Here is a 27,225-nt window from a genome sequence, read left to right on the forward strand (position 1 = left end):
AAAAGAAAATTTGAATGTAATTTAATTTTAGAGGGCAATGTCGTGAAAAAATTATTTAAAGAATAAAACTATGGGCTGAGTGCAGTGGCTCACACCTGTAATCCCAGCACTTTGGGAGGTTGAGGCAGGAGGATTGCTTAAGCCCAGGAGTTTGAAACCAGCCTGGGCAATGTAGTGAGACCTTGCCTCTACTAAAAATAAAAAAAGTTTGCCAGGTATGGTGGCACACGCCTATGTGATCCTAGCTACTTGGGAGGTTGAGGTGGGAGGATCACTTGAGCCTGGAAGGTCAAGGGTGCAGTGCAGGGTGCCATGATCATGCCACTGTGCGCTCTAGCCTGGGTGACAGAGCAAGACCTTGCCTGAAAAAAAAAAAATTATAACTATGACCAATGGCTCATTTTTCTGAAGATGGTCTATGTTGTTACTGCTTGAAGTTCTAGCTATAATGAACCGAGTTATATGAAATGTGCTGTGTAAGATTATTTTTGATATTTACAATTTGTAACTTTTTTCTTTTTATTCTGGCATGGGAATTTAAAAATTATGTTTTGCTTTGGCTAATAATAAAATCAGTCTGCATTCACATCTGCTTATTCTTTGCTAATATACAGACTGATGGCTTGAGCAGGATTCTTTGATAAATGGAAAAAAGAAAACAGTATGAAATTAAAAATTAGCCATCAGTGTAAACCAGGAAGTGGCTAATCTACACATTTTAGATTTGACTTCATTTGGCCAGTTCAACTTTAAAAGGCACTATGCCTCAAACTTATTTTCTTTGAACACTGTTTTAAACTCTTACAGTCTTTTAAGTACTGGAGGTACAAAGAGAAAAGAGTCTATTCTTAAGGGAGTAAAATTCTAGTTATGACTACAGAGTTATTAAATTCAAAACTATCTGAGGATGCTTTTTGGGGGTTGGGGTGGGGTGGAATGAGGTATGAAACACTGAGGTTGAGCTAATATGTAGCTTGAAAATTTTATACCAGCCTGAAGTGACCAGGTTTTGAAGAAAAATTTTTTGTAAAGCAGTCTTACCTCCAGCTACAAGTCCAGACTCCCCTAATTGAATAGCTACCCCAAAGCCTCCAAGTTTAACAGGTGCCGAGTTTTCTTTTGAGGCGAGGAGAACACAGTGGGGCTGAGAAGAAAAACAGACGAACAAACAAACAAAACACAAACCCGAAGATAAGGATTAATTGAAGATGAACAATTCAGTTTACATAAAACTAGATAACATGATAATAGAGAAACACTTTAAAAACTTTTAAATTATTTTGGATGCTTGAATTATTTGTCATACTCTCATGCCTGGCTGATTTCTCCAAATATATACCTGTTCCATCCAATATTCTTTAGGAATTATTTGCTTGTAAGGTTAGAGTACAGTGCTAAGAATTACTAAGGAAGCATGGATGTTCAAGAAACACAGATACATTTTTTTGTCTTACTATGCAATATTGTCTTCCTTTGAGTGACAGTCTAGATTTCTTTAAGAAAAAATACATTTTACACTTCTTTCCAAAACGTTTCTTGAAACCTCTGATTTTACCTACAGAGCCATTGTATCCTGGTTTTTAGGGGATAGTCATGGCCCTTTCTTTCTCCAGCCTGCCCAGTCCTCTTTTTTTTGCTTTATTCATTCCACCCTTAAGTCAAGGAGTACTACATGGATGGGTCAGACTGAATGACTTTAATTAAGCCTTGTTCCCAGGGACTTCAACGCTCTTCCTGGGCATGTCTTCTCTGGACCTGCTTTTCCTCTCTGTGGGGGGTGGGAGGTGAGAAAGGAGAAGGGGAAAGGAAACCACTTGCCTGATTCCTAGTCCAGAGCAAAGACATCCTCTCCCCAAGGGGTATCCTACTTGACCAGAGCTCCCTTATATCATATGTTTTGTGATAACAATGAGGGTTTCTTTGTAGCATGTTGTCCTCTGCATCTGTTTCTTACTGGGACCTAGTTGGGGCTGGTGTAAGGAAAGAATTTCATCATGGAGCACTCTGGTCTCTGCTCAAACACTGTGCTCCCCAATATGACTAAAACTACATCTGACCAGCTCTCAAAACAGGGGCTAGTAAAAAAGGCAAGTCTCTTTAGTCATGGAAGACAAAAGGTTTTTAAAAATTATCTCCTATACTTTCTCATTCATAAAAGGACACAGTTTTAGTTAAGTTTTAGCCAACATAATAGGTATGAAAAAAAGTGTGCAATCATACTGAGCTGGTACACCTGCGTTTGATGATGACACACAGGTGGGAGGAATCCTTACTCTGCCCAATGAAAGCATCAGATTTCTACTTTGGAAGTTATTCTTTCTGTCCAAAGAAGTTTAAAGAATTTTACAATAGTCTAGCACAAAGAGAGATGAGCCAGGAAATATAAGTGTGTATGTGAGAGCCAGAGAAAGAAGGCAGGCAAGTGTACAAATGAATAGTGAGCAAACCACAGCATGACACAGAGTAGCAAGAAGAGTCTATGGGAGAGCAGGCAAACCTCTACAGAAATCAACTGATAGACTGCTGTTAGTTAGAACTTTCTGTTGGTTCAAAGAGAGAACAATGACAACAGACTAAGATGGCAATACCCCTAGCATGATTCTAGTACGGGATACAGCAAGTGAGCAAGCCTAGAAAAGAATGAACATGATACAGAAGAAACAAATGCAAACTAGACTCCAACAGGGTCTTCTGGCCATGCCTGTGTAAGTGTTACCACCTTAGGAAGGAGTAGTAGAAGCTTAAATCAGAACTCCAAAGTATCTATACCCTTAATAGTATGTTGATGACGTTTATGCTTAAGTTAATGTTACAAGGGAATCTATATAATTCTCCTCTGTGTAGATTCAGTCATTCTCAAATCCTTAAATAAGACAAGTTACAAAATTTGAACCTAATTAAGTTAAATTAATTTATGTTTAAAAAGAGATGGGGTCTTGATATGTTGCCTAGGCTGGTCTTGAACTCCTGGCCTCAAGTGATCCTCTCACCTTGGCCTCCCAAAGTGCCCAGATTACAGGCACGAGCCACTGCGCCTGGTCTAAAGAGTTGAATTTAAGAAAGAAAATAGAGACATAGGCCGGGCGCGGTGGCTCAAGCCTGTAATCCCAGCACTTTGGGAGGCCGAGACGGGCGGATCACGAGGTCAGGAGATCAAGACCATCCTGGCTAAAGTGGTGAAACCCCGTGTCTACTAAAAAATACAAAAAAAAAAAAAAAAAAAAAAAAAAAAAAAAAAAAAACTAGCCAGGCGAGGTGGAGAGTGCCTGTAGTCCCAGCTACTCAGGAGGCTGAGGCAGGAGAATGGCATAAACCCAGGAGGCGGAGCTTGCAGTGAGCTGAGATCTGGCCACCGCACTCCAGCCTGGGCGACAGAGCGAGACTCCGTCTCAAAAAAAAAAAAAAAAGAAAAAGAAAGAAAATAGAGCCATAAATGCAAATTAATAGAATGTAAAGTCAGGTAGTATTACTTGTTAGGAAGTAAAATTAAGCTGGTAAGGAGGTGTTATAGGCATGGGGACTAGGGAACTGCTAGTTTAGTTGGGGTCAGAGAAGGCATCTCTAATGGGTAATATCTGAACAGAGACCAGAATGAAGTGAAAAAGCAAGCCACATGGAAGCAAGTTCCAGGTGAGAAGACAGCCAATACAAAGGTCCACAGGAATAAGGAGGGTTGTTTGGAGAAGAAGAAAGAAGCTGGTGTGTCTGGAAAGGCATGAGAGCAAGGGGCAGAGTGGTGGGAAATGTGATCTGAGGGATGATCAAAGGTATAGGGCCTTGAAACTGTGGTGAGAACTCTGGGTTTTATGTTGAGCGAGATGGGAAATCACCATAAGGTTTTGAAAAGGGGAGCACTATCATCAGTTTTAGGTTTTAAAAGGATCACTCTGGCTGCTGTGTGAAGAGATGGTGAAGAAACAGGGAAAAAGGAGACCAATTAAGAGGCTACTGCAGTTGCCCAGGCAAGAGAAGATGGTGACTTGGACTAGACTAGAGTGACAGAAGCAGAGATGATGAGAAGTAGTCAAATTCAGTTTATATTCTAAAGGTAAAGCTGACAGGAATTGCTATTGAATATGAGCGTGAGAGAAAGACACAAGTCAATTATAACAATTAGGCTTCTGGTCTGAGCAACTAAGTGAAAATGAAGATGCCATTTACTGAAACGGGAAACACTGAGGGAGGAGTTTGTAAGGTGGATCAAGAATTTGGTTTCAGGTTGGGTGCGGTGGCTCACACCTGTAATCCTAGCACTTTGGGAAGCCAAGGCAGGAAGACTGCTTGAGCCCAGGAGTTTCAGACCAGCCTGGGCAACATGGCAAAACCCCATCTCTATTTTATAAAAAATGAAAAAAAAAAAAAGAATTTGGTTTCATACATATTGAGTGTGAGATTTCATAAGATGAGATTAAGGGGAGTCTGGGATTAGAGGTGTAAATTTGGGAATCAACAGTATATAGATGATATTTACAGCCAAGGTAATGAATGAAATTGCTAGGAAGTCATAGAGAAGAGTCAGAGGATTGAGTCCTGGTGCACACCAATATTTGAAGGGTCAGAAGATGAAAAAATCTAGAAAAGAAAACAAGGTCTAGACAGCAAAGCAGGAGGAAAATCAGTTTGGTATCCTGAAATCAAGCGAAGAAACTTTTTCAAGTAGGAATGATTAGTAGTAATCAATGTTACTAAGGTCATTTAAAATGAGAACTGAGAACTGACCATTAGATTTGGCAATTTGGAAGTCACTGGTGACCCTGATAAGAGTAGTTTTGGTGGCATGATGGAGGCAAAAATCCCCACCGGACTAGGTTCAGGAGAGAATGGGAGGAGATAATGTAGCGACAGTAAATACAGATTATCTTTCACAGTCTTCCTGTAGTAAAAATGGAGAAATGGGATGTAGAAGAAAGTGTGAAGCTGAGGATGCCTCTTTTTAACATTTACAAATGGAGAAAATAGATTAATAAACTTCCATGTATCTATCACCCAGCTTTGGCAATTATTGACATTCTTTCAGCTCCTCCCCTGGCCCGCTGGTATGTATGGGCAGCTTGCCCATCTCCAGGCAAAAATAAAACAAAAATAAACAAACGAAAAACCCCAAAACAAAGACATTCTTTCATATTTGCTTCTCCTATCCCCAACTGTTTACTTTTTGTCCCCAGAAGTATTTTAACATAAATGTAATTTAACCTGTTAATAGTTCAGTATGTCTAACACAGGACTTAAAAATAACCATAATATCGGGCTGGGCGCAGTGGCTCACACGTGTAATCCCAGCACTTTGGGCGGCCGAGGCAGGCGGATCACGAGGTCAGGAGATCAAGACCATCCTGGCTAACATAGTGAAACCCCGTCTCTACTAAAAATACAAAAAATTAGCCGGGTGTGGTGGCGGGCGCCTGTAGTCCCAGCTACTCGGGAGGCTGAGGCAGGAGAATGGCGTGAACCCGGGAGGTGGAGCTTGCAGTGAGCCGAGATCGTGCCACTGCACTCCAGCCTGGGCGACAGAGCGAGACTCCATCTCAAAAAAAAAAAAAAAACAAAAACCAAAAACCCATAATATCATTATTAAGTCCAAAAAAATAAGCAATACTTCTTTAGTATCATCTAATACCCAGTCCACATTCGGTTTTCCTTGACTGTCTCAAAAATATGTTTTCTCTAACAGTAACTTGAAGGAGTAGAAGAGACTAAAAAAAGAAGAAAAGTCTTATTACGGTTGGTTAGTTCTAGACAGGATCCAAGGTCTATACATTGCATTTGATGACTATGTCTTGTGAGTGTCTCTTACTCTGTAACAGATCCCCTTCCTTATGCTTTTTTTTTCAATGTTCATGCCACTGATTTGTTAAGATACTGGGTAATTTTTCCTGTGGAATCCCCCACAATCTGTACTTGGCTAATGGTACCCACATGGTCTTATTTAATGTTCTTTACTCTCCTGTATTTCCTGTAAATTTGTAGTTAGATCTAGAATCTTGATTAGATTCAGATTCAATTTTAGTTTTATGCACTAATACTTCATAGGTGATATATCTATTGTATTGCATCAGGAAGAACACAGAACCTGGCTATCCTACTTTTAGTGACAGGATTGAGCAGTGGGTTTAGGTGTTGCCTGCCTGGCCCATCATTATAAGATTCACCATCAACGTTTCACTCAATGATGTGAGTGGATCTTGATGCCTAGACCCATAATTAGAGGTTCCAAGATGGAGGTTTTCTTCAACATTTTGTTATGAAAACTATCAAACATATAGAAAATAGAAAGAATTATATTGTAAAGAGTCACCTAGATTCTACAATTAAATATTGTTACATTTGGTTTATCAAATGTCTATCTCTTTATCCTTCTATCCATCTTACTTTTTACTACATCTTAGCACACATATCATTGAAATGTAATATTTGTTTAAAATTATGAATCTACTTAAAAAAAAAAAAAAAAGCCAGGTTTGGTGGCTTGCACCTGTGGTCCCAGTAAGTTGGGAGGCTGAGGAAGGAGGATCACTGGAGCCAGGAAGCTTAAGTTGTGCCACTGCACCCCTGCCTGGGTGACAGCAAGACCCTGTCTCTTAAAACTTCTATAAAAAGTTAAAAAAAAAGTAAAGTTATGTTTAAGGTAAAAAATGCATATACTGTGAAATGCACAAAAGTGTACCATTAGGGTTTTGATAAACTGCATACATTTGTGTAACCCAAATCCCTAAAAAAAATTCATTATCCCACAAACCTCCCTCTCTTTTGATTGAATCCCCTTCCCATTCAATCTCTGCTGCCATCTCCCCCAGTGCAAACCACTACTCTGATATTTTTTCACCATAGGTTTGTTTTGCCTATATTAGAACTTGATAGACACAAAACCATAAGTATGTATTCTTTTATGTAAGGCTTCTATCATTCAGCATGTTCTGAGATTCATCCACTTTGTTGTGATCAGTAGTTCATTTCTTTTTACTATTGCATAAGTATTCCATTGTACGAATATATCAGTTTGTCCATTCTCCTGTTGACAGACATTTGGGCTATTTCTAGTTTTTGGATATTATGAATAAAGCTGTTATAATTTACTTCCAGAATACCAAGTTAGTTTCTAGGCAACCTCCAAAGGTGACTGATGAGGTTTTTTCTTTTTTTCTTTTATGAACTTATAGATTTTTATATATTTAATGTGTTTTAATCAATTGCTGCCCTTACAAATTTCTGTGCTCAAATTGTCCCATTTTAGGCCAGTGGGAGCCCTTTTAAGTCAGTTCTTTTGTATTTTTGTAAGACTCCAGGAGTCTGATAACTTCCTTGCTTTCAGTCACAAGAGGATGTTCCAGGCTTGTCATGTCCATTTCTTGCCCAGATCTGGAATCCATTTCTCTTAAGCAGCCCTGTTTCTTTTTAGTGCGAAAAAAGATTTAAATCCATGATGTGGGCTGGGCGCGGTGGCTCGTGCCTGTAATCTCAGCACTTTGGGAGGCCGAGGCGGGTGGATAACTTGAGGTCAAGCGTTCAAGACCAGGGCGGCCAACCTTGTCCCTACTAAAAATACAAAAATTAGCTAGGCGTGGTGGCACACGCCTGTAATTCCAGCTACTTGAGAGGCTGAGGCAGTAGCTTCACTTGAACTCAGTGAGCTAAGATTATGCCACTGCGCTACAGCCTGGGTGACAGAGCAAGATCTTGTCCTCCCCCCTCAAAAAAAAAAAAAAAAAAATTGGCTGGGTGCAGTGGATCATGCCTGTAATCCCAGCACTTTGGGAGGCCGAGGTGGGTGGATCACGAGGTCAAGAGATCGAGACCATCCTGGCCAACATGGTGAAACCCTGTCTCTACTAAAAATACAAAAATTAGCTGGCGTGGTGGCATGCACCTGTAGTCCCAGCTACTTGGGAGGCTGAGGCAGGAGAATCACTTGAACCCCAGGAGGCGGAGGCTGCAGTGAGCCAAGATCGTGCCACTGCACTCCAGCCTGGCGACAGGGCGAGACTCTGTCTCAAAAAAAAAAAAATAAAAATAAAAATAAAATAAAAAATATAAATAAATTCGTGATGTGGGTACTAGGCATATTATTTTTACTGGGTTATTATTACTTTGGCTTTTCAGTGGACAGTGCTGAAAAAGAATGCATTTTTTTAGGAGAAAAATAAACCATGCCGGGTGCGGTGGCTCACGTCTGTAATCTCAGCAATTTGGGAGGCTGAGGTGGGAGGATCACCTGAGGTTGGGAGTTCGAGACCAGCCTGACCAACATGGAGAAACCCCGTCTCTACTAAAAAAACAAAATTAGCTGCGTGCGGTGGTGCATGCCTGTAATCCCAGCTATTCAGGAGGCTGAGGCAGGAGAATTGCTTGAATCCGGGAGGCGGAGGTTGTGGTGAGCCAAGATCATGCCATTGCACTCTAGCTTGGGCAACAAGAGCGAAACTCCGTCTCAATATATAAATAAATAAATAAATAAACAAACCACAAGTTCATACTGGTATTTCTTCCTATTCAATTATAGCGTTTTTACTTTAATTCTTTGATTTGGCAAGTACAGTTGACCATTGAACATGGGTTTGAACTGTGTGGGTCCACTTATACATGGATTGTTTTCAATAAAATACATTGAAATTTTTTTTTGAGATTCGTAACAATTTGAAAAAAACTCGTGGACCAACCATGTTGCCTAGAACTATTTTAAAAATTAAGAAAAAGGTGAAGGATGACTTCTGGAATAAAAAATTAAGAAAAAGCTGTATCATAAATGCATAAAATATATTTAGATACTAATTATTTAGTACCATAAAAAGGTACACAAATCTATTATAAAGAGTTAAAATGTATCAAAGCTTACACCTACACAGACTGTAAATGGTGCCATTCACAGTCAAGAGAAATGTGAACAAACGCAAAGATGCAGTATTAAATCATAACCATAAAATTAACTGTAGTACATATTATACTACTGTAATAATTTCACAGCTCCCTCCTATTGCTGTTGCAGTGAGCTCAAGTCTTGCGAGTATTCACCTAATATGGTGTGTGACGCCACTTATCTCTGCTTGAGCAGTTCATCTCTCCAATAAATTGCGTATCACAGTAAAAGTAATCTCACAGTTCTCACATTATTTTCATTGTGTTTAGTGCAATACCCTAAACCATAGGATCCATACAAAGTGCCACTGGTGATGCTAGAAGTGGTCCTAAGAAACAGAGGAAAGTCATGACATTACAAGAAAAGGTAGGCTGCCGCTGAGGTCAGGAGTTCGAGACCAGCCTAGCCAACATGGTGAAACCCCATCTCTACTAGAAGTACAAAAGTTAGCCAGGCATGGTGGCAGGCGCCTGTAAATCCCAGTTACTCAGTAGGCTGAGGTGGGAGAACTGCTTGAACCTGGGAGGCGGAGGTTGCAGTGAGCTGAGATCCCGCCACTGCATTCCAGCCTGGGTGATAAGAGTGAGACTCCATCTCAAAAAAAAAAAAAGCTGAATTGCTTGATATGTACTGTAGACTGAGGTCTGCAACTGCAATTGGCTGCCATCTCAAGATAAATGAATCCAACATAAGTACCATTGTAATAAAAAAAAAAAAGGAAATTCATGAAGCTGCTCCTGCAGCTACACCAGTAGGTGCTAAAATCTTGCACTTTTTGTGAAATACCTTTTTAAGTAGTACTGAAAATGCAGCTTTTATGTGGGTGAAGGATTGATATAAGAAAGGTATATCTATAGATTCTAACATAATTTGAGAAAAAGCGAAATGGCAACTTAAAGCAAAAAGAAGGTGAAGGGGTCAGGTGTGGTGGCTCATGCCTATAATCCCAGTACTTTGGGAGGCTGCGGTGGGCAGATTACTTGAGTCAAGGACTTTGAGACCAGCATGGGCAGCATGGCGAAACCTTATCTCTACTAAAAATACAAAAATTAGCCCAGCATGGTAGCGTGTGCCTGTAGTTCCAGCTACTCAGGAGGTTGAGGCGGGAAAATTGCTTAAACCCAAGAGGCTGACACTGCACTCTAGCCTGGGCGACAGAATGAGACTGTCTCAGGAAAAAAAAAAAAAAAAAAAAAAAAAAAAAGGATCTAAAAGCTGGAGAATGCAATGATGGCAAAAGACGGTTTGATAATTTTTTTTTTTTTTTTTAAAGAGACAGGGTCTCACTGTCACCCAGGCTGGAGTGCAGTGGTGCAATCATTGTAGCCTTGAACTCCTGGACTCAAGCGATCCTCCTGCCTCAGTCACCAGAGAAGCTGGCACTACAGGTGTGTGCCACCATGCCTGGCTAATTACAAACTTTTTTTTTTTTGGAGGTAGAGTGTCTCATTATGTTGCCCAGGGTCATCTCAAACTCCTGGCCTCAAGTGAGGCAGATAGGCTGACTCTACTGTTTTGCGCAAATGCAGCTGGAATTATATCAGGACTATGCTTATTAGAGTTAGCGTATCCCTTCCTGCCTTAAATCTTGGTGCTTGCTTCTGTTCCTTATTAATAGATGTCTTTTGTGGCATTTTTTTTTCCCAGAATAGGGCACTTTTCATCCATATTAACAGCCTGTTCAGGCAGATATTGTTCCTCTTCAATAATTTTCTGAATGGCATCTGAGAACTCATCTGCTGCCTCTTTGTTGACCAAAACTGATCCTCCTGTTATGTTGACATTATTTAATTTTAATTTATTTTCACAGGTGGGGGTTTCACCCTGTTGCCCAGGCTGGAGCACGGTGGCTATTCACAGGCACAATCCCACTACTGATCAGCACAGTTTTGACCTGCTCCGCTGACAACCTGGGCCAACTCCTCCTTAAGCAAGTTGGTGGTACCCCCCTCCTGGGAGATCATATTGATGCCAAACTTCATGTGAACACCTGATTGGGATAATGCACCACATCCCAGAACTCCTGGGCTCAAGCGAACCTCCTGCCTCAGATTCCTGAGTAGCTGGGACTACAGGCATGTGCCACTGCATCCTGACATCTTGACTTTTTTTTTTTTTGAGACGGAGTCTTGCTCTGTCGCCCAGGCTGGAGTGCAGTGGCGCGATCTCGGCTCACTGCAAGCTCCGCCTCCCGGGTTTACGCCATTCTCCTGCCTCAGTCACCCGAGTAGCTGGGACTACAGGCGCCCGCCACCATGCCTGGCTAATTTTTTTGTATTTTTTGTAGAGACGGGATTTCACCGTGTTAGCCAGGATGGTCTTGATCTCCTGGCCTCGTGATCCTCCCGCCTCGGCTTCCAAAGTGCTGGGATGACAGGCTTGAGCCACCGCACCTGGCCCGACATCTTGACATTTTTAAAGCCAAACCTCTTTCTATAATTATTAAACCGGCTGGGATCCCAGTGCTTTGGAATCGAGGTGGGAGGATCACTTGAGGCTCCCTTGATGCATATAACACAAAATATGTGTTAATCAACTATGTTATTGGTAAGGCTTCCAGGAGTAGTTAAGTTTTGGGGGAGTCAAAAGTTATGCATGGATTTTCAACTGTGCGGGGATCAGTACCCCTAACCCCCCCATGTTGTTCAAGGGTCAACTGTAATCTTGGTACCTAATGACACTAACATAATTACTCATTTGCTTTGTGCTTCAGAATGTGTGTGTGTGTGTGTGTGTGTGTGTGTGTGTTAGTTTTAAAATAATAGTAATACCTACATTATCAATAACACCACCACTGAATGCTGTTTAAGATTTTGTGGTTCTTTTTGTCCTTAAGATATATCCCACTAGGTATGCCCGGTCAAAATACCCTTTTACTACTGAGTCAAATAAGAATCCATGAGTCTATGCTGATGTAAATAAATAAAGAAGTAAATGAATGGGGAAAGAGGAAAAGTTTTAAGTAGAAAATCAAATTAGAAGAAATGCTAGAATCTGGCAGTTTTCATTATCATAACTGATTCACGTAAGAATCATCAAGGATGCTAACTTGTGGGTGAAAGTTTGAAGAGTGGTAAGATATTTATGTAATCTCTAAATATCTCTCTACAGGATACTTATTAATTACAAATGGGAAACTAGTAATTTTACAGGGTAGAAACCCAGCAGAAACTAGCAAAGTTAACACTGCTTCTAATGGGACTGATTGATAGCATGTGATTCCTGATATGATGCATTGAGAACTTGGCAACACTGCTGTGGTATTCCTGCCAAAGTACATAACCAGATCTAATCATGAAGGAACACTGGGCAAACCCAAAGAGGGACATTCTAGAAAGTAACTGGCCTATATTCTTCAAATACAGTTCCAGGTTAAAGTGATTAAAGGAGACTGAAAAGATAGATCTTGTTTTTAATATACATATATTTTTGAGACAGGGTCTCACTCTGTCACCCAGGCTGGAGTGCAGTGGCATGATCTCTGCTCACTGCAACCTCCACCTCCCGAGTTCAAGCGATTCTCGTGCCTCGACCTCCCAAGTAGCTGGGGTTACAGGAGCGCGCCACCACACCGGACTAATTTTTTTGCATTTTTGGTAGAGACAGTGTTTTGGCATGTTGGCCAGGCTGGTCTCGAACTCTTGGCCTCAAGTGATCTGCCCGCCTCATCCTCCCAAAGTGCTGGGATTACAGGTGTGAGCCACTGTGCCCGGTTTGTTTTTATTTGTTATAAAGGATATTATTAGGACAACCGATGAAACTGAAACAAGATCTGTAGAATACATAATGATATTAGGTCAATATAAATTATCTGATTTTGATAACTGTACTGCAGCTATGTAAAAGAATTCCTTATTTTTAGGAAATATGTAAATGGATAAGGGTGAGAGATTGAGAAGGATTAAACAAATGAAAAAAAATGTTAACATAGAGAATCTGAGTAAAAGGTATCTAGAATCCTCGTACTTGTTCTCATAACTTTTCTATAAGTCTAAAATTATGTAAAAACAAAACAAAAACCCCTACCCTATTTTAAAGTTACTAAAAATAGTAACTATTTTAAAGTTACTAAAAATAACTCCTTGTGGTTATGCTTTCACTTTGCAATAGAGCAAGGTTCTTTTGTTTTCATTAGATTTTGCCTTAATTTGTGTTTTATTTATATAAAACATGTACATACGTTCTAAAGTACAAACTGTAAAACATACTATTCAGAGAGGTCTAGCTTTTGCACTCTTTCCCCACTCCCAATCTTTTCTTCACCACTGGTAACTATTTTTATTAGTTTTCAGTTTACTCTTCAATTTTTTAAAAATAAGAAAATACACACAAATATTCAAAATTTCCACATAACAATATATTCTATAGGTAATTCCATTGCAGTACCTAGAGCTTTTTTGTGGAGGTTTCAAATTTTTAATTTTATTTATTTTGAGACAGGGTCTCACTCTATCGCCCAGGCTGGAGTGCAGTGGCACAATCATGGCTCACTGCAGCCTCCAACTCCTGGGGCTTAAGCCACCCTCTTGCCTCAGCCTCCTGAGTAGCTGGGACTACAGGTACGTGCCACCACACCCAGCTAATTTTTGTGGTTTTTTGTAAAGACAGGGTTTCGCCATGTTGCCCAGGCTAGTCTCGAACTCCTGAGCTCAAGGGATCTGCCCACCTCAGCTGGCCAAAGTGCTGGGATTACAAGCATGAAGCACTGTGCCCGGTTTTTGTTTCTTAAAGAGAGACATTTGTATATACTAGCAGAGATGGACACTGGAAGACAATAAAGTTCTCTTCTGAGCGCTTCTATTCTCTTGGTGAAATAAAAAGTGGTCACCAGGTGGGAGTGAGGAAGGAGGGGGGTTCCTGGCAGTCTGAGAAGAGTACAGGTGTGAAAAAGTATTTTCAAGGAATAGGAGAATGAACTGATTAAACAGTGGTCCTCAAACCTTAGCATCAGAATCACACAGGTTGCTGAGCCCCATCCCCAGAATTTCTGGCTCACAGGTCTGGGATGAGGTCAGGAACATGCATTTTTTTCTTTTTCGTTTTTTGAGATGGAGTCTCGATCTGTCACCCAGGCTAGAGTGCAACGGTGCGATCTCAGCTCACTGCAACTTCTGCCTCCCAGGTTCAAGCGATTCTCCTGCCTCAGCCCCCTGAGTAACTGGGATTACAGGCGCGTGCCGCCACACCCAGCTAATGTTTGTATTTTTAGTAGAGACGGGGTTGCACCATGTTGGTCAGGCTGGTCTTGAACTCCTGACGTGAGGTGATCTGCCCACCTCGGCCTCCCAAAGTGCTGGGATTACAGGCGTGAGCCACTACACTCAGCCTTTTTCTTTTCTTTCTTTTTTTTTTTTCAGGGACAAGGTTTTCTTATGTTGCCCAGGCTAGACTCAAACTCTTAGGCTCAAGTGCTCCTCCCATCTCAGCCTTCCAAGTAGCTGGAACTACAGGCGTGCGCCACCATGCCCAGCTAAGAACATACATTTCTAACAAGCTTCTGAGTGATGTTGATGCAACTCATTTGGGACCTGTTTTGAGAACCACTGGACTAAGGAAATATACCAGGATTGTTGGCGGCCCATGGGCCCACTTGAGGTTTATAGTCATGAATTTGAAGCAAGACCAATCAGCATCTTTGAGTGTTTGTATCCAGCAGTCTTCATTTTAGGCCTGGAATAGGTGGTGAGCTGAATTTAACCGGGGTTGGGATTTAAAGAGAACGGTGATATCAGTAATAGATGGCACCAAACAAACGTATACATTTATTCTTTTCTACTTCTATCTTTATATAAATAAATACCTTACAATCTCAACAAGAGAAAGAGGAAGCGTGAAGGGAAAAGGACATACCGAAAATGAGCTAAGAACACAGAGACAAACCAGAAAGTCCAGAATGAACAGGAAAAGGCGTATATAAACAAATAACTAGAAAAAGATTATACTCAAATCTGGTGGTAGCTGTGTTGACTCACATTGAGGAGAAAATGTGGTCACAATATGAGGAAACTGAAGATTAAAACAATTAGTATTTTGAAAAGGGTTGGCTTAGGTATAGGAAAATAATATAGAAAAATTATATTCATACTAGATTATATGAAATAGAATGCACATAGGTAAATGCCTATTTAGTCATTAAAAAATTCCTGATAGGATCTTGAAGAGATATATGCATACTCATGTTCACTGCAGCAATATTCACATTAATCAAGAGGTGGAAGCCACCAAAAACTCCATCAACAGATGAATGCATAAGGAAAATGTGGTGCATATACAGTGGAATATAATGCAGTTTGATAAAAGAAGGAAATCCTGTAACATGCTGCAACACAGATGAACCTCGAGGATATGACACTAAGTGAAATAAACCTGTCACAAAAGGACAAACACTGTGTGATTCCACTCATATGAAGTATCCAAAATAGTCAAGATCAATGAAACACAAATCATGATTGTCAAGGGCAGCGGAAGAGGAGAGAAATAGTTTAGTGGTAAAGGGTTTTAGTTGTGCAAGATGAAAAACTTCTAGAAACTGTTGCACAACAATGTGAATATGTTTAACACTATTGAATTGTACACTTAAAAATGGTTAAGATGGGGCTGGGCACGATGACTCATGCCGGTAATCACAGCACTTTGGGAGGCTGATGTGGGTGGATCACTCGAGGTCAGGAGTTCGAGACTAGCCTGACCAACATGGCAAAACCCCGTCTCTATTAAAAATACAAAAATTAGCCAGGGATGGTGGCGCATGTCTGTAATCCCAGCTACTCAGGAGGCTGAGGCAGAAGAATAGCTTGAACCCAGGAGGCAGAGGTTGCCGTGAGCTGAGATCATGCCACTGTACTTCAGCCTGGGCGACAAGAGCGAAACTCTGTCTCAAAAAAAAAAAAAAAAAAAAAAAAAAAAAAAAGGTTAAGATGGTAAATCTAATGTTACATATTGTACCACAATAAAAGAAAATCCTGCCAGACCAATACAGTAACCACCTTCCTTCTCAGAGGTTCTGAGGGGAAGTAAGAGCTGCAAAACATTTTTATTCTAGCAATTTAAAAATATCCTGTCCCATATATCATATTTACAACAAACAAAAAGCTCTGGAGAATATCATGTTCAGAAGAGTGTATCCAGAAATAATTAGAATGTTAGATACAGCCCAATGAGTCAAGTATTTAGTGTAAACAAAGCCGCAGGACAACACTTATGGGGAGAATGAAAACTAACTTCTTCATTTCAAATGGCAACAAAAAAAGGGAAGTAACACTAAACTGCACGGTCAGCAGTTACATAGTTGGACAGATAGTGGTTAAATTTTGGACTAGCATGAAAACCAAAACTGCAGAATCCCATCATTATTTTGCTTAAAATATAGGTGATGTTTTAATTTGCTTGGGAGAGTTTATCATAGTGATAAAAAGGGGAGAACACCATCAGAAATCTCATCTAGTCCTAATAACACAAGATTGTTTTAGCAAAGGTCTTAAAGGAATACATGGAAATATGCTAAAATAATGTACAAATGAAGTAAAACTTAAAAAAGAGTAAAGTAATTCATCATTAATGTTATTATAATTCAATAAAGGAATGCCACTTTATCTGAATAACTTACTTTCTAAAACAAATCCAAAAAGAAACAGAAATTCAGTGCTTGTGGTTTGAAAGTCCATATAGCATATTATGTATCATTTCTTACAAAAAATAGAAAATACATATTTCTGCTTAGAATTTATAAAGCTTTTAAATTTTGGGCGGGGGAGAAAAACTTTCCACAATTATCAAGTTGGAAGGTATTCATAAAGAAGATATAAATAATTTCCTAAAGTTCAGTGTTGGTTGAGCTTAAAGTTGTTCCATGGTAGCAGGGCTTTTTAATATTTTCAAAAGGAATCTGAGAGTTGTCATAATGAAAAAAGAAAAAAAAAAAAAAAAGAAGGGAAAAAAAAAACCCTACCACCACATGTGAACATAAAAAAGAAGAGAACCCCAACCAATTGCACCACGACCGGATGGAAGAGCCCAGCTGACACAACCAAGACGAGTCTCAGTGTCTAAGGAAGCTTGGGGTTCAGCTCCTTTTACTTCAGGCGAACCTGTACTGTGAGTATTGATTTCAGCTCTATAAATCAACCTTTATTTCAGCTAAAATTTGATTATCTGAACATTCAAAGTGAAACGTGATTCATGGTGATAAGGCTACTGTAATGTCAGCAGTTCTTTGCTTTTAGAACTACTGAGTAAATTGCTTGAATGACGCCTCTGCCTTGATTTCAAATGAGACTGCCTTTTTAGTTATTTTAAGTACTTTAAGACATTCAAGGTATTTAAGCTCCTACTGTCAATATAGTCACATTATTGATACTGCCATCAAGATTTGCAGATCTACTTGCATGAATTAAAAGTTATTTTCATATGCAGTACATTTTATTTCTAATGTATTATAAATTACAACTTATTGACTTTATTAAGTTATGCTGTCTCCCTATTTTCTATTACTGTCTTTTCTTTATTATATTATTACTACTTTATAGTATTACCAAACCATATAACATTTAAGTTTGGTGTTTCAGAAGTAAATAAGGTGAATATTAGATAACAGAGAAAGCGAAATATGCTTTAGTTCAAATAATAATTTTTAAAAATGTGTTTTTTATGGACACAGTTAAATTTGTAACAAAACCTAACACATCACTAATAGTATTATTTCTAAAGTAATATGTTTTCAATTTTCATTTTGTATACAGCAGTTAATGCAATTTTGAAGCATGCCCTGAATAGATTGTCATTATCAAGTCAAACTAAAAACGGTGAAAGGTTGCGACTATTACCAAATAGGTATGTATTTCAACATAGCAATGTGATATTTTCACAAACATACCCAAACTGCATTTTAAAAGCTTCTGCTCATCTGGAGTCACAGTGGAATCTGTTGGGTCCTGCCCTCTGGGTCCAGTACTCCTACATGAGCCAGTTGAAAAAAAAACTGCAGGAGTAGGTGGTGGTGCGAGGGTACAATGCGCTAAACTATGTTTTTGAACTTGTGAATAGGATTTGCCACGTAACAACATTTAAAAAACATTATCCACTATTACAAAACTATTGTGACCACTTCAATATAGATAGCACATGGGTCACAAGCAATGTCCACTGGGAAATTAATCCCCTATGTAAACACAGTGGTTTGTTTCTTATCTTCACAAGCAATTCTTAACATATCAAACAAGTAAATTTAAAAGTATCAATAAATAGCCTTATATAGTGAATGACATTGTAATGTATCAACCAACTTCAAAAGAGAAAAAAAACCAGTCACCAAGTTTAAAACAGAATCTAATTGTGATTTTTAATTAAAAAAAATTTTTTTTTTGAGACAGACTCTCGTTCTGTTGCCCAGGCTAGAGTGCAGTGGCATGCACAGCTCACTGCAGCCTCTGTCTCCTGGGTTCAAGCAATTCTCCAGCCTCAGCCTGCGGAGTAGCTGGGACTACAGGTGCGTGCCACCACGCCCTCCTAAATTTTTTTTTTTTTTTGGTATTGTTAGTAGAGGCAGGGTTTCGCTAAGTTGGCCAGGCTGGTCTCGAATTCCTGGCCTCCAGTGATTTGCCTGCCTCGGCCTCCCAAAGTGCTGGGATTACAGGCATGAGCCACTGCGCCAAGCCAATTTAAAAAAAAAATTTTTTTTTTTTATTTTTTTGAGACAAGGTCTTACTCTGTCACCCAGGCTGAAGCACAGTGGAGTGATCTCGGATCACTGCAACCTCTGCTTCCCAGGCTCAAGTGATCCTCCCACCTCAGGCTCTTGAGTAGCTGGGACTACAGGCACGTGTCACCATACCCAGCTAATTTTTATATTTTTTGTAGAGACAGGGTTTCACCATCTTGCCCAGGCTGGTCTAGAACTCCTGAACTCAAGTGATCCTCCTGCTTCAGCCTCCCAAAGTGCTGGGATCACAGGCATGAATCATGGTGCCCAGCTGTCAATTTGTGAATCAATAATTGTATGCTAGCTGTCTAAAACATGGTTGTAAATGATGGCCACTATTATAATGTAAACAAATGCATTGGCTTTGCTTTATTCTCTTTAAACTGAAGACTAAAGCAAAACCAGAAATGCTTATTGACAGACCATCCAACTATTACTTATTTTACTTGCAGATTAGAGCTGAGGCAAATGGTTTCAGGATATGTGCTTTGTGCTAACAGCTTTCTGGAGACATCCTGATTATGGCTATCGGGTCTAGAAGTAAGTTTAAAAAGATATGCTCTGCGGGTAGTGGCAATCATTCTGATGAACGATTTGTGATTCTGTAAACTCTAGATTTACTTCCTTATAATAATGGACATAGCAAATAAGAAGACTAACACCCTTTCCAAAGAAGTAAAGCTAGATGGCATAATCTGTTCTTAAAATTGTTAAAGTGTATGTTAAAGGAATCATGTCAAAATACTGCTGATAGAACTCAATATTAATCAAGAAAATGCTGATCCTATGTGAAAAGGAGTGAGGTTTGGTGAAAAGCATCATGGGCTCTGAAAGTCAGATCTGAGTCCCACCTTGGGCACTGTCATTTAAGAATTGTGTGGCTTGCCAGGTGCGGTGGCTCATGCCTGTAATCCCAGCACTTTAGGAGGCAGAGGCGGGCGGATCATGAGGTCAGGAGTTCAAGACCAGCCTGGCCAACACAGTGAAACTCCGTCTCTACTAAAAATACAAAAATTAGCTGGGTGTGGTGGCACATGCCTATAGTCCCAGCTACTTGGGAGGCTGAGGCAGGAGAATTGCTTGAACCCAGGAGGCGGAGGTTGCAGTGAGCTGAGACCACGCCATTTGCACTCCAGCCTGGGTGACAGAGTGAGACTCCATCTTAAAAAAAAAGAGTTGTGTGGCCAAGAGTAAAGATCATAACCTCTTGAACTTTCTTTCTTTCTTCCTTTATTTTTTTATTTTAGAGACAGGTTCTTGCTATGTTGCCTTGGCTGGCAGGCTGGTCTTGAACTCCTGGTCTCAAGTGATCCTCCAGCCTCAGCCTCCCAAAGTGTTGAGATTACAGGCGTGAGCCACTGTACCTGGTCAACCTCTTGATCTTTCATTCCCTCTTTTGTGATACCTACCTCACAGAGTATTGCAAGGATTATGCAAAGGAAGTAACATAAATGTGTTTAACACAATGTCTGGTACACAGAAAGTACTAAATAAATATTAGTTAATGGTTTGGTCATCTAGCTTAAGGGTTCAATTCTGACTGCACATTAAAATCCCCTGAGAAGCTTTTAAAGGAAACCAGTGCCTGAAACCCATTCCAGACCAATTAAATCAGAGTATCTGGGGAAGGAGCCAAGCACTGGTATCTTTAAAAAGCCCTCAAAAGGATTCTAATATGTAGCCAGGATTGAGAACCACTTATAATCCCTTCTACAAAGAATCCAGTTGGTGGTAGTCTCAAAAATCTCCAGTGGTAAGATCCTTATATTGCCTCCCAAGAGAGATCATTTCATTAGAAAAAAATGATTTCCTTAAAAGGAGGCAACATCTGTCTCTGCAATTTCTATCATTGGTTCTTGTTTTGCTTTGCGAAGACACATATAACAAAGTGAAACCCTTTTCTCTATGGCTTTGTAAAGCATTCTCATCTTCAAGGTAAGGTGCTTATTTCCTTCAATTTGCTTCTATGACATGATTTGAGTTCTTCTCTCCATTTTGTCCATGGCCTTTTCTAAGTGTGCTGCTATGAATCAAACACTACATTAAAGGTGAGATCCTACCAGCTTGGGATGGAAGCAGTTTAGTAGTAACAATTTTCATTTCAGACACCACATATCTAACTAAAGATGGGTTTTTCGTTGCCACCACACTACGCTACTGATAGAGCAATTGCAATTGTGTTTGTTAATGCAGCTAAAGCTCTTCCTGTACTTGTACAGCTGCTTTTAATATCCACATGTAGAGCTTCATATGTATTTCTAATAAATTCCCTCTTTGATTTAGTATTATTTATTGTGCTAAGCATTAGGTACAGAGAACCAAACAAAATTGATTTGGTTCTTTTTTTTTTTTTTTTTTTTTTTGAGACAGAGTCTCGCTGTGTCGCCCAGGCTGGAGTGCAGTGGCCAGATCTCAGCTCACTGCAAGCTCCGCCTCCCGGGTTTACACCATTCTCCTGCCTCAGCCTCCCGAGTAGCTGGGGCTACAGGCGCCCGCCACCTCGCCCGGCTAGTTTTTTGTATTTTTTAGTAGAGACGGGGTTTCACCGTGTTAGCCAGGATGGTCTCGATCTCCTGACCTCGTGATCCGCCAGTCTCGGCCTCCCAAAGTGCTGGGATTACAGGCTTGAGCCACCGCGCCCGGCCGATTTGGTTCTTAATCCTAATGGAACTTAAAATCTAGCATGAGAGAAGAAAAAAAATCAAAAATAACTACTTACAGGTGAGTTTTTCATGTCATTTCAGCTACTTGAGCTCTCAGAATCACATCACTTCCTGTGCCTCAATTCCCTAAACCTATGAGAGCTCCCTAGATAACCATACAATATAGGTGGTCCCTCTACAGACACCCATTTCCTGGTAATGCAGGTTGCATTATCAGTTTCATTTTTGGCAGCCTGACATTCTTTCTAGATTGCCCTTTCCTTTCAGAATCTTAGATCACAGGCTGGGCATGGTGGCTTACACCTGCAATCCCAGCACTTTGGGAGGCCGAAGCGGGAGGATCACCTGAGGTCAGGAGTTCAAGACCAGCCTGGCCAACATGGTGAAACCCCATCTCTACTAAAAATACAAAAATTAGCCAGGCATGGTGGTGGGTGCCTGTAATCCCAGCTACTCAGGAGGCTGAGGCAGGAGAATCACTTGAACCCAGGAGGTGGAGGTTGCAGTGAGCTGAGATTGCGCCATTGCACTCTAGCCTAGGTGACAAGAGCAAAACTCTGTCTCAAAACAAAACAAATCAAATCAAACAAACAAAAAAACCAGAATCTAAGATCACAAGAAACATGCCTATATCTTTCTATAAACTTTCTGAAATTTGTCTCCCTGCAGTTGAGACACACGACAGACTAGACTCAGTCCTTCCTCGCTCCCTTCCTTTCTCCCTCCACTTTCCTGAATTCTGGAAACAGGCTCTTACCAGGGATTACATAACTTCCTCTTCACCAGCCAGTTCCTCTTCTGTGGAATCAATGCTCCCCAACTTTACAACATTTTAAACCTTAATGTTACCCTCTACCAAAATGCTTTGTTCTTAATCAAATTATGGGTAGAGCTTTAAGAAAGGCTATTTTTCTCTGTGTATAAGATCAAATCAGGGACTTAATTTATGTAATTCAAATCCACTTTGCATGGTAGCAGTCAGGGTTTGAATGTCCACTCCTCCAGAATGTTTACTAATAGGGTCTCTGTCTTATTCACCTTCCTTTCCCACAGAGTACTTAGCCAAGTGTGAGATATTTACTAAAATGAGATTAATCAAGAGGTGTTTATTAAAGCTAACTTTTATTAAGCAATCACTATGTGCCAGGATTAAGTTCTTCTTATGCATTTTTCATTTTCACAAATTAGAAAACTAAGGCATAGAAAAGATTAAGTTATTTGCCCTTGGTCACAAGTTAGTTGGGTCTGATTTTGAAAACCTTGCTCTGGGCATCTTTATGTTAACGCTGCTAAGTGGCTGCTGTAGAGAAATAGGGCAGTCACTCTAAGAGAGAAATGTGATTAGACCTCCAGAAACGCTTTCTTTACTTGTTGTGACCAGCTCTCAGACTAAGCTCTTCACAGCAGTCATTGAGCCAATAATAAGTAGCTTTGCAAATAATATTCTCTGCTGCCACAAACAAGTAGAATTCAAACACTATCTCTTTGAAGGTTCTAGCAAGTCTCAAATTATTGAACCCAGGGCACATTTAAGCTTTGGTCAGGTTACTTTCAAAATCTTGGATTGCACATGCTGTTTCCCATCTACGTTATTACTCTATGCTTCTAGGTTAGGAGTGGCTAACTAGCAGCTGCCAGCTGACTTGGTTTTGTTTGGTTACTTTTTTCTCCTGTCCACTGATACAAGAGTCTGTGTAACCTTGCAGGTGCTGTGTTCTCTTAGTCTATTATGTTAATTGCATGCCCTAAGATCCCTACCTTGGTCTTAGGCTGAAAAGAAATTTAGGATCCTCTTCTTTATTCCCACTTACAGAATGAGACCGCCACAGTAAGTCACATGCCATGTAGCAATACATGTCAAAATGAATGAATGCCACATACAAGGGAAAAAGTCAAGGCAGGAAGTGGTTCTGAGCTGGGCAGGGCCAGCAGTGGGCCCAGCTCTCTTACGGCTGTGCATACCTTTAGAGAAACTGATGCTCATCTTTGAGAAATATGAGCTGTCATTTCTCTTTACTACCACCTCTATTCCCATAAGAACTTCCCTAAGAGAAGATGATTTCATAAATTGAGTTGTTTTAATATAATACATGAAACAGACCTTGAATGTAGGCCACGGCCACAGGAAAGGTTAGAGCATGAAACTCCATGAGATACCACACTATGTGCTGCTTGTTTAATGATACAATAATGTTACTAGATGAAGTAGGATAAAAGTAAAGTTTCTCACAATGTCTGAAAATAAATCATTTATTACTTACACTGTCTTTTTTTTTTTTTTTTTTTTTTTTTTTTTAAAGAGATGGGGTCTTGTTCTATTGCCCAGGCTGGAGTGCAGTGGCACAATTATAGCTCACTACAGCCTTAGACTACTGGATTCAAGCAATCCTCCTGCTGTAGCCTCCAGAGTAGCTAGGACCATAGGCGTGTGCTGGGAGGCCCAGCCTATTATTTACACTTTTAGTTAAAGTAACTGTTATTAAAATAGCAAATGACTCAATGTTTGGCATTCTGTTGTAGGAAAAATCTGAAGACATGAGAACTACACGTGAGGAATATGTCATTTAGCACTTTCACTTTTTGATCTCCACAGAAGACAATGAGAAGTCACACCATAACCATGACGACAACTTCAGTCAGCAGCTGGCCTTACTCCTCCCACAGAATGCGCTTTATAACCAGTCATAGCGACCAACCGCCACAAAACTTCTCAGGAACACCAAATGTTACTACCTGTCCCATGGATGAAAAATTGCTATCTACTGTGTTAACAACATCTTACTCTGTTATTTTCATTGTGGGACTGGTTGGGAACATAATCGCCCTCTATGTATTTCTGGGTATTCACCGCAAAAGAAATTCCATTCAAATTTATCTACTTAATGTAGCCATTGCAGACCTCCTACTCATCTTCTGCCTCCCTTTCCGAATAATGTATCACATTAACCAAAACAAGTGGACACTAGGTGTGATTCTGTGCAAGGTTGTGGGAACACTATTTTATATGAACATGTACATTAGCATTATTTTGCTTGGATTCATCAGTTTGGATCGCTATATAAAAATCAATCGGTCTATACAGCAACGGAAGGCAGTAACAACCAAACAAAGTATTTATGTCTGCTGTATAGTATGGATGCTTGCTCTTGGTGGATTCCTAACTATGATTATTTTAACACTTAAGAAAGGGGGGCATAATTCCACAATGTGTTTCCATTATAGAGATAAGCATAATGCAAAAGGAGAAGCCATTTTTAACTTCTTTCTTGTGGTAATGTTCTGGCTAATTTTTTTACTAATAATCCTTTCATATATTAAGATTGGGAAGAATCTATTGAGGATTTCTAAAAGGAGGTCAAAATTTCCTAATTCTGGTAAATATGCCACTACAGCCCGGAACTCCTTTATTGTACTTATCATTTTTACTATATGTTTTGTTCCCTATCATGCCTTTCGATTCATCTACATTTCTTCACAGCTAAATGTATCGTCTTGCTACTGGAAAGAAATTGTTCACAAAACCAATGAGATCATGCTGGTTCTCTCATCTTTCAATAGTTGCTTAGATCCAGTCATGTATTTCCTGATGTCCAGTAACATTCGCAAAATAATGTGCCAACTTCTTTTTAGACGATTTCAAGGTGAACCAAGTAGGAGTGAAAGCACTTCAGAATTTAAACCAGGATACTCCCTGCATGATACATCTGTGGCAGCGAAAATACAGTCTAGTTGTAAAAGTACTTAAGGTAAACATACTAAAATGAATTATATAATACAGCCTCTTAATTCTTTGAAGAACTAAAAAAATTAGGAAACAAAGTTCTAGCATTTACAAAAGTCAGATCTCAAAGCTCTGCTTGTAACTGTGATATTTCATTTGCTTAACTGTAAACCATTTCAAGGTACTATCTTTTAAATCTCTACGTAAAATCTTTTCAAAATACATTTTTAAGCTAATACTCTTAACATAGATTATGAAGTTAGGTGAAATTTATGACTTTAACAGCAAAATAATTAAAGTGCCATCATTTCTCATGTCACTAAAGTAGTTATTAAAATCAAGCACTTGATACTAATTTAAAGTGTGTTTAAAAGTAAATGATTTGGGAACCGACAATGTATCAGAAAATATATGTTCATTTATCATTTTAAAATCTTGTATAATTTGCCACTGTGTTCATTTATGCCTAAATCTCTATAATAGATGCGAAGATAATTAATAAAATCCTAATTAAAAAATGAGATCACTCACTATCTATCACTGCTTAGATAAAAAGGGAAAGAATTTAAATACTGTACAGTAAAAATTAACAGATAAGCTAACAATTCAAAAGCCTAGCAATAGGTCTTAAAACCACACCTTACTTAAAACAGGTTTATAAACAATAGGGTCATTTCAGACACACTTTGGTATAGTAACATTGAACATGCATATTCTGTGATCCAGCAAGTCATCTACAAGGTATACATCTTACAGAATCACTCAGATATGTACACAAGAAACATGTAATGATGCTCAGTGAACTACCATTCATAATATGAAACAATTGGAAATAAGTACATATCAGCAAAGGCATGGAGAAGTGAACTGGTTTACTCACAAAATGGAATATGATATATAGCACTGCAATGAAATGAACTACTTTCACATGCATCAACACGAGTATATCTCAAATACAATGTTGAGTAAAAAAAACCCCACAAAATTGCAAAAGGGTATGTACTGCACGAAATCATTTACGTAAAATATAAAAACATAAAACAATACCACATTCTTTTTTTTTTTTTTGAGACAGAGTTTTGCTCTTATTGCCCAGGCTGGAGTACAGTGGCACGATCTTGGCTCACTGCAACCTCCACCTCCCAGGTTCAAGCAATTCTCCTGTCTCAGCCCCCCGAGTAGCTGGAACTACAGGTACCCGCCACCACGCCCGGCTAATGTTTTGTATTTTTAGTAGAGACGGCGTTTCATCATGTTGGCCAGGCTGGTATCGAACTCCTGACCTCAGGGTGATCCGCTCGCCTCGGCCTCCCAAAGTGCAGGGATTATAGGCGTGAGCTACCATGCCTGGTAGAAAACAATACCACATTCTTATGGATCAATACATATACAATAAAGATACAAAACATGTACGGTAATATATACAAGATATATACCAACTTAAAGTTAATGGCTATATCTGCAGAAATTTGAAGGAAATATGGCAAAATGTTAATGTCTTAAATCTAGGTAGTAGGTACGTGATTATATTATTTTTGCTAAATTTCTGGGTATTTGAAATACTTTACAACAATAAAATCTGCAAATTAGAATTAAAAGGAGCAAACTCTGCAATTTTCATGCACATTCAAAAATAACAGGACAGCAAGCTCTAAAAGAAAGGGGTCTTAGTCTTGTTCGTCATTGCCTCCCTGGAGCTTAGTACATTTCTTGGCTATAGGAGATCAATACACACTTGTTGAATAATTAACAAGAATGGACAGATGAATAAGATAGGGAGAAAGGGAAGGAAGGAGTGCTTACAAGAAAAAAAGTTGGGTGTAATTAGCTTTTTTCCTAGTCCATTTGAATACAGCTGTATAGAACACCATACAGTTGCAATCTAGGGGGTGTCATTAGGCAAACATTCTTGGAAGTTTGGCCAACATTTGTCCAGTTCTTCGGTCATACACAGAACCTGAATGTTATTGACTGAATACGTAAAAGCCTCTTAGAACAAACTCTAAGGACTCATCTGTGGCGGGCGCCTGTAGTCCCAGCTACACGGGAGGCTGAGGCAGGAGAATGGCATAAACCTGGGAGGCGGAGCTTGCAGTGAGCTGAGATCTGGCCACTGCACTCCAGCCCGGGCGACAGAGCAAGACTCCGTCTCAAAAAAAAAAAAAATTTTTTTTATAGTCAGAATACTTCTTAAAACTGAAGGTAGGCCATTGGCTGAGAAATCAATGTGAATGAGCATGAAAATTTTGATCAGAACTGAGTTTATTTTAATGAGATTTGTCTTGTACACAGT

The 27,225-nt window shown here is 39.6% G+C and overlaps 2 protein-coding genes across 15 annotated transcripts in view; one reads left to right on the forward strand and one right to left on the reverse strand.

Annotated features, from left to right (window-relative positions):
• CASK (calcium/calmodulin dependent serine protein kinase) overlaps window positions 1-27,225 on the reverse strand; it is a 403,174-nt gene that overhangs the window by 153,675 nt on the left and 222,274 nt on the right. For all 8 annotated transcript variants that reach the window (XM_030933848.1, XM_030933849.1, XM_030933847.1 and 5 more), the window contains exon 6: window positions 1,042-1,144. In XM_030933848.1, the coding sequence (XP_030789708.1) occupies window positions 1,042-1,144 (103 nt within the window). The remainder of the gene's footprint in view (window positions 1-1,041; window positions 1,145-27,225) is intronic.
• Window positions 16,834-25,455, forward strand: GPR34 (G protein-coupled receptor 34). 7 transcript variants are annotated; one of them, XM_030933852.1, is made up of 4 exons: window positions 16,853-16,945; window positions 17,590-17,680; window positions 19,001-19,088; window positions 23,732-25,455. In XM_030933852.1, the coding sequence occupies exon 4, from the start codon at window positions 23,811-23,813 to the stop codon at window positions 24,954-24,956; it is 1,146 nt and encodes a 381-aa protein (XP_030789712.1). In that variant the 5' UTR covers window positions 16,853-16,945; window positions 17,590-17,680; window positions 19,001-19,088; window positions 23,732-23,810; the 3' UTR covers window positions 24,957-25,455. The 7 variants fall into 7 exon arrangements, with proteins under 7 accessions (XP_030789711.1, XP_030789715.1, XP_030789712.1 ...); XM_030933853.1 differs by having other exon boundaries at window positions 23,805-25,455; XM_010368971.2 differs by having other exon boundaries at window positions 16,855-16,945; window positions 17,593-17,680.

The sequence above is a fragment of the Rhinopithecus roxellana genome, chromosome 7, assembly GCF_007565055.1.
Source record: "Rhinopithecus roxellana isolate Shanxi Qingling chromosome 7, ASM756505v1, whole genome shotgun sequence".
Classification (NCBI taxonomy): Eukaryota; Metazoa; Chordata; class Mammalia; order Primates; family Cercopithecidae; genus Rhinopithecus; species Rhinopithecus roxellana.